The sequence below is a fragment of the Musca domestica genome, unplaced genomic scaffold, assembly GCF_030504385.1.
Source record: "Musca domestica strain aabys unplaced genomic scaffold, Musca_domestica.polishedcontigs.V.1.1 9, whole genome shotgun sequence".
NCBI lineage: Eukaryota > Metazoa > Arthropoda > Insecta > Diptera > Muscidae > Musca > Musca domestica.
The window spans coordinates 1,239,107-1,245,106 of NW_026712435.1; the positions used below are offsets into that span (position 1 = coordinate 1,239,107).

At 35.7% G+C, this 6,000-nt stretch overlaps 1 protein-coding gene across 5 annotated transcripts in view; it reads left to right on the forward strand.

Annotated features, from left to right (window-relative positions):
* LOC101901167 (neurocalcin homolog) overlaps positions 1–4,808 on the forward strand; it is a 337,832-nt gene extending 333,024 nt beyond the window's left edge. For all 5 annotated transcript variants that reach the window (XM_059131518.1, XM_059131516.1, XM_059131515.1 and 2 more), the window contains one exon: positions 4,475–4,808. In XM_059131518.1, coding sequence (XP_058987501.1) covers positions 4,475–4,669 — 195 coding nt within the window. In that variant the 3' untranslated portion in view covers positions 4,670–4,808. The remainder of the gene's footprint in view (positions 1–4,474) is intronic.
* The last annotated feature ends 1,192 nt before the right edge of the window (positions 4,809–6,000 follow it).

Genomic DNA, 6,000 nt, shown 5'->3' on the forward strand with positions numbered 1-6,000 from the left:
TTGTCTATGCTGGTCCAGGTCTTCGCATAGCTCCTATATAACGGTACCTCCATATATACTATATTTTGATGATTTTAGCTACATTATTCACCGTTTATTTCAAGTTTCGAATTTGAATATGGTAATAGCTTATGACAAACAAGGCCTATGTAGGCTATATTCGGTATTTTTAAAATTTTAACAGAATTTTTTAATGACTTTATTTTTTGAAAATTTCCAAATTCGTTCCAAATGGTGGAGGGTATTCAAATTTCGGCCCGGCCGAACTTACTGCTTTTTAACTTGTTATATACTGTGAATCCATCTTATATTATATCACACATATTTTCTATAATTTCATAAAACGACTAACATGTAACATCATCAGCATTCTTGTAATAAAAAAATAACTGTTAAACGTCAGTTGCGCATAGAACATACATCGGAATTTAGTTTTGAATTATTATTACCAGTAAAAGGAGCATGTTTTGTAGTATTAACATTGGAACTCGGGAAAGTTATTCGATATCGATTCCTAACAGATGACGCACCAACAGTTTTTGCACGGTAAACTGCATAATTTCCATGTTCCATATCCTACATCGTAAATTCTACCAATAAGGGTTTTATTTTCTATAACCGAAATGTCAAAAATAGATGCAACTCGACCACATAATTGGCGGTCACCTTAAAATAACCACCAATACACAATTAACACCAAGGGCATCGGATTTCAATACCATTCATTCATTCATTCATTCAAAGGTGTTACAGCTGATTTTAAAATTGCGCTAAATCCAGCTGTAAAATGGGAAGTTAATCAAAACAAGGACTTTTCAAGATCTTTTTTAGAAGTTGTGTGAAGAAGTAGTTATAGCGTGATACGTTGTTTATCCAGTGAAAAGGTACTGACACAATTTACACAAAAGCCGAATATATTTGAACATCTACAGGAAGAAGAATTCGTGCTTAAATTAATTTATTTGTCGGAAATTTTCCAAGTTAACCTTTCCAAACTTAACCTGTTTCTGCAAGGTTCAAACGAATCCGACATTTTTGCAGTTCACGACAGAAATCGAGCGTTCATGAAAAAGGTAGTTTTATAGCAAAATTGGTCTAAGAATGGTAAATACGATTGTTTTGCAACACGCGAAACCCTAATAGCAGAAAACCAAGTGTAATCAAAAATTGACCAACTTTTTGCAACTGTCGCACATTTATCATTGTTAAGAAATAACTCTGACACTCAATGGCGAAAAGTTTGTAAAGTATGTGATATGTAACTCATTTCTGGGATAACTACGAAGAGCTCATTGATTTATCGGAAGATACATTACTGAAAAATACTTTCCATCGCAAACAATTCCGGCTCTCAGTTGCTGGAAAGTGGTCTTGCCTATTTGACGAAGCTATCAAAGTAATGCCGGATGCCCATGTAATGCCGGATCAATGGCTATGATCAATATAAAAACCGAAATAAATTGGATGTATCAAACATACTGGGGCTAAAAATTGCTAATGTTGAAATTAATACTATAACTATCATGAAAAAAATAGAAAGCAAATTAAAAGATGAAATTAGACGCTGTATTAATGAAACCCCACAGCATTTATGCAAAACGGTCATTGAAAATTTTATTGTCGAGATCGGTTCAGATTTGGATCAATTTAAATGATACACCAACGACATTATATTTGCATAACTTGCACTCTAAGCAATTATATTTGGTACGAGAGGTTACATACAACATCGTTGAAATCCATAAGATATAGCTTTTACGCATGATTTTCAACAGATTTAAAACTAAATCGATGTAAAATCATGATAATAATACTCAAATGTCCAATTAAATGTTGTTGCATATTCTACTAATGGTGTTGGGTATAATAAAGACTGCACAACCCGACTTTTGTCTTTCCTTACTAGATATTTTTTAATAATCAATATGTAAGAGAAACTTATTGAGGGTTACAACTTGTTTCCAACTTGTTTCCTTATAATTTTCAATAAAAGGATGAACTCTAAGAAAAGTTGAAGCAAAGATAATATATCCAAAAAATTGACAATACAAAACAATAAATTTCAAATCATACAAAATATTTTTTTATACCCTACATATTAAGTTCATCATTCCGTTTGTAATTCATTCATAGAAATATTAATTTTAGAGAGCTACTGCTTTCAATACCAATCATCCTAGACATAATACAAAGTATTGTGCAAAATTTTAAAGGGGACATCTTTAGTTCGAATTAGAATTTTATGCTGATCATGAATATATACGCTTTATGGGGTCTATGATGAATATTTAGAGATGTTACAAACGGAATGACAAATTTAATATACAATCTATTTCAAAATTAACAAAATATTGGTTATGGAAACACCAACATATCATAGCTTTTCGGAAATGGACGAGAGAGAAAAAGAAAGTTTAAAAATTCGGTTACTTTAATGGGCTGTAAAAAGATATATTCTGGAGTGAGTTGGGTAGGTTTAGTTGTGCAATGAACGAGGTGCAGTATTGTGCGTATTGTGCGGGTCTGTATCACATGCCGGGCAGACGTCACGCACATCTTCGTCAATTCGTTCCCAATACGAATTGAGACGACTACACCATCCTGAACGTAATTGCGCCAGAGCAACCCTGGTTTGTCTATGCAGCTGATGTTCTTCAATTGCAATGGGTGGACTCCGAGGACGGCATTCATCCTGTAATTGCTGATATCATCTGTAACTGCATGGGTATGAATGCCACTCAGAGCTTCTTGATCTAGAGGCTCTCTCTTACAGCGTTGGACCTTCCTCTCTAGATCGCTTAAGTTGATTTTGTGGCGCATATTTTCATTGTCCTCCCGTGGCAGTATGCGGCATCCGCGAGATCACTTCACATATGTCATTGACCACTGGGAACGACGCCATAATCGTACAATCATCCGTATACGTTAGGCATGTTCTGGTTCAATCCTCTTCTAATATGTGTGGAAATCGCGTGTAATGCTGTTGTGGTACTATGTTGTGGACTGAATCCGTGCTGAAGGTTGGCAACTGGATAGCTTCCTTTAATGTTGGGGAGGAGTAAAGCCTGGAGAGTATTAGCTACTGGCGACAAAAGCGAAATCGGACTGTACGATTCGTCTTTGCTGGCATCCTCCCCTGGTTCATTTTCCAAGCCTCGGGACCTCCCGGCCCATTTTCCGGTCTTTGGGAACGGGTGGTTAGCGACAGGTTGAGAACTTTTGTCAGGTACTCAACTCCCGGTGTATTCAGTTGTTTCAGCTTTACCATTGAGATTCCATCTGGGCCCAACGCTTTGGATGACATAGCGTTCCGGATGACATTTGCAACATCACCCATCGTAAACTGTGGTGGTTCCTTCTCGGCAGGAAGGGATCTGATACGACGTAGTTCTCTTCGCTTCGACCTGTCCCTTTCGGGTGCTTGAGAACGGTGCTCGTCACCGTTACGTCGTTAAAATTGACTGAGGTCATATCATCCTTTTTTCCAGGGTTCGAGAGCGACATAGCCGTTACCCACAGCTTAATCATAGCGCTGGTCCATGATCGGCGGGATATACATATTAAGCACCTTTACCTCGGCAGTTCCATACTTGACTGCTCAAGCAAAGTAGGTCTGTATTGAACAGAATGGTGTAAGAAGAACTCTAATCTTCCACTTCTGGTGCGACCCATCCTCAATACGTTGTAACCATAACAACGTTGTAGGCCGCAACTTTCATTCAGCTTGGTTTCCACTTCCACTACCACATCGTTTTTGCCTCGGAGTCCGTTGCAATTGAATTGCAAGAACGATGCACAATCCGGAGTTGGAACAGCAAAATGTGGCGTAAGATGCTGCGGTATTGGTTGCTGTACAGTTCTTAAAGTGCACCCATCCTCTATATCCATTACATCGCACCGAAACAGATCTGTGGTGAATGACGTTCTGATAAACCGAGCAGAGCCAAGGTCCGGGGTTTTCCTTAATCCCGGCACGTACCAATAAAATCCGGAGCAAGCATTTTGGGATATGCTGCTCCCGACGCAGAAAAATAAACAAACATGTGCATACTGGGTTGGCCACTGGCCGAAACAGGGATGTTGTTGTTTCGGATCATTCCGGTATCGTATAACCCGCTGCCGTGTGATTTTCACAGACTTGCGGATATTGCGAAATTGGCACAGAACCTAACGCTGGTCAAAAATATATACACTTTGGGGCCATATATGCTTATTTCGGGGATTTACAAACGAAATGACAAAATTGATATATTCTCCACAGTAAGGTACAGGGTACAAAGAATTGTAGTAATGACGATGACATTACTTGAATGGAAAAGCTTAGCTCGTTTACCTTTTTTATTTTCTTTTAAAAAAGAACCTTCAGATTTCAAAATTTAAAAAATAGTAAACGAACTGCCCAATTGCTTAAGTAGTAATTTAGTAAACAACTACAAGTGTAAGAAGTTCATATACTTTCTTCTTTTAATTTCAGGCTATTTATAAAATGGTTGGATCTGTAATGAAAATGCCGGAAGACGAAAGCACACCAGAAAAACGAACTGATAAAATATTTAGGCAAATGGATCGCAACAAGGATGGAAAATTAAGCTTAGAGGAATTCATAGAGGGTGCAAAAAGTGATCCATCAATTGTTCGTTTGTTACAATGTGATCCACAATCCCATTAACTCGTGTATGTTTATTTTTTAAGTAAGCAATAAATGTTCGGATTATTATAACAGCATTGTTATTCTTTATTTTCTATAAGGAATAACCTAAATGAATGACTAATATCTTAATAAATATATGAAACATTAAAATAAAATACATCTATATTTGTTGCAAAATTGTAAAAAAGATAAGGACTTTTAGCAGTTTACAATTCTACATTTCAGCAATGAGTTTGGTTATTAAAATATAAACAGGAGTGCGCGATAATTTTTTCCCGTAAAAATTACTCATTAACTTGTATTAAGCGAATTTTCTCTCACATGTACACAATTTTCAAAATGTTATCGAACAAAATTCGTTCGTTCGTGGAAAAAAATTTACTTTGTATGCGAATGCTGGCATGGCGAGAAAAATAGACAAGTAAAAAGTACCAATAGGTTGCATTGCAATAAAGTTTTGATTAAAAAAAGATTTATTTATTTATTTATTTTGACCGAACGTACCCACGCCTCATATTCCCACCCCTGCCGACAGAGGGGCAACCTGCCTCTACGTAGGGATCGCGTACACATCATGATCCGCACCATAATGGGATTTTAGTATTAAATTGAAAACCAGCTACAGAATTTAAATCATCAGCTAGTTTGTTAAATATTAAAACACGTATTTTAATTGTTTAAAAAAAAAAATTATTCTAGATTTTATAAACTACACTTAAACCAAATCTACATTACAGTACACAGAATTAAAGTCAACAAAGATATTACTAAGAGGTTCACCCATTGAACAATTCGTGCGGTATTTTCGGTATGTAATAATTGATAGTATCTACTAGATTTAAACGGAACATTAATTTTAATAGATGAGATTAGGAAATCTGAAGGTATATTACCATTTAATATTTTTAGGTGTAGGCAATTTAATTACTTTTAGCCAGTTAGTATAAAAACCAACAAAAACCTAAGGCAAATAGCAAAATTTGTTTTTGGATGGATTCTTTTTTATATGAGTATATTGCATATTGAGGATCCCGTACAACAGAACCGTATTCTAATTCAGGTCTAACAAGAGACATAAAAAACTGTTTTGTTGTGTATGGGTCAGAAAATTCTTTGGTTCACCGTTTTACAAAACATAAAACACCATTTGCTTTATTTATCATTGTTATTATATGTATATTAAAATCTAATTTTGGATCCATAAAAATACAAAGATCGGCAAATGAATTTACAGTTAATAATAAATGACCGTCGATATTACACGCAATGTTAGAGAAGATCTGAAGAAGCACATATGCTTACATTTTCTTAAATTTGAATACATAAATTTTAATCTGCGCCATTGAAGC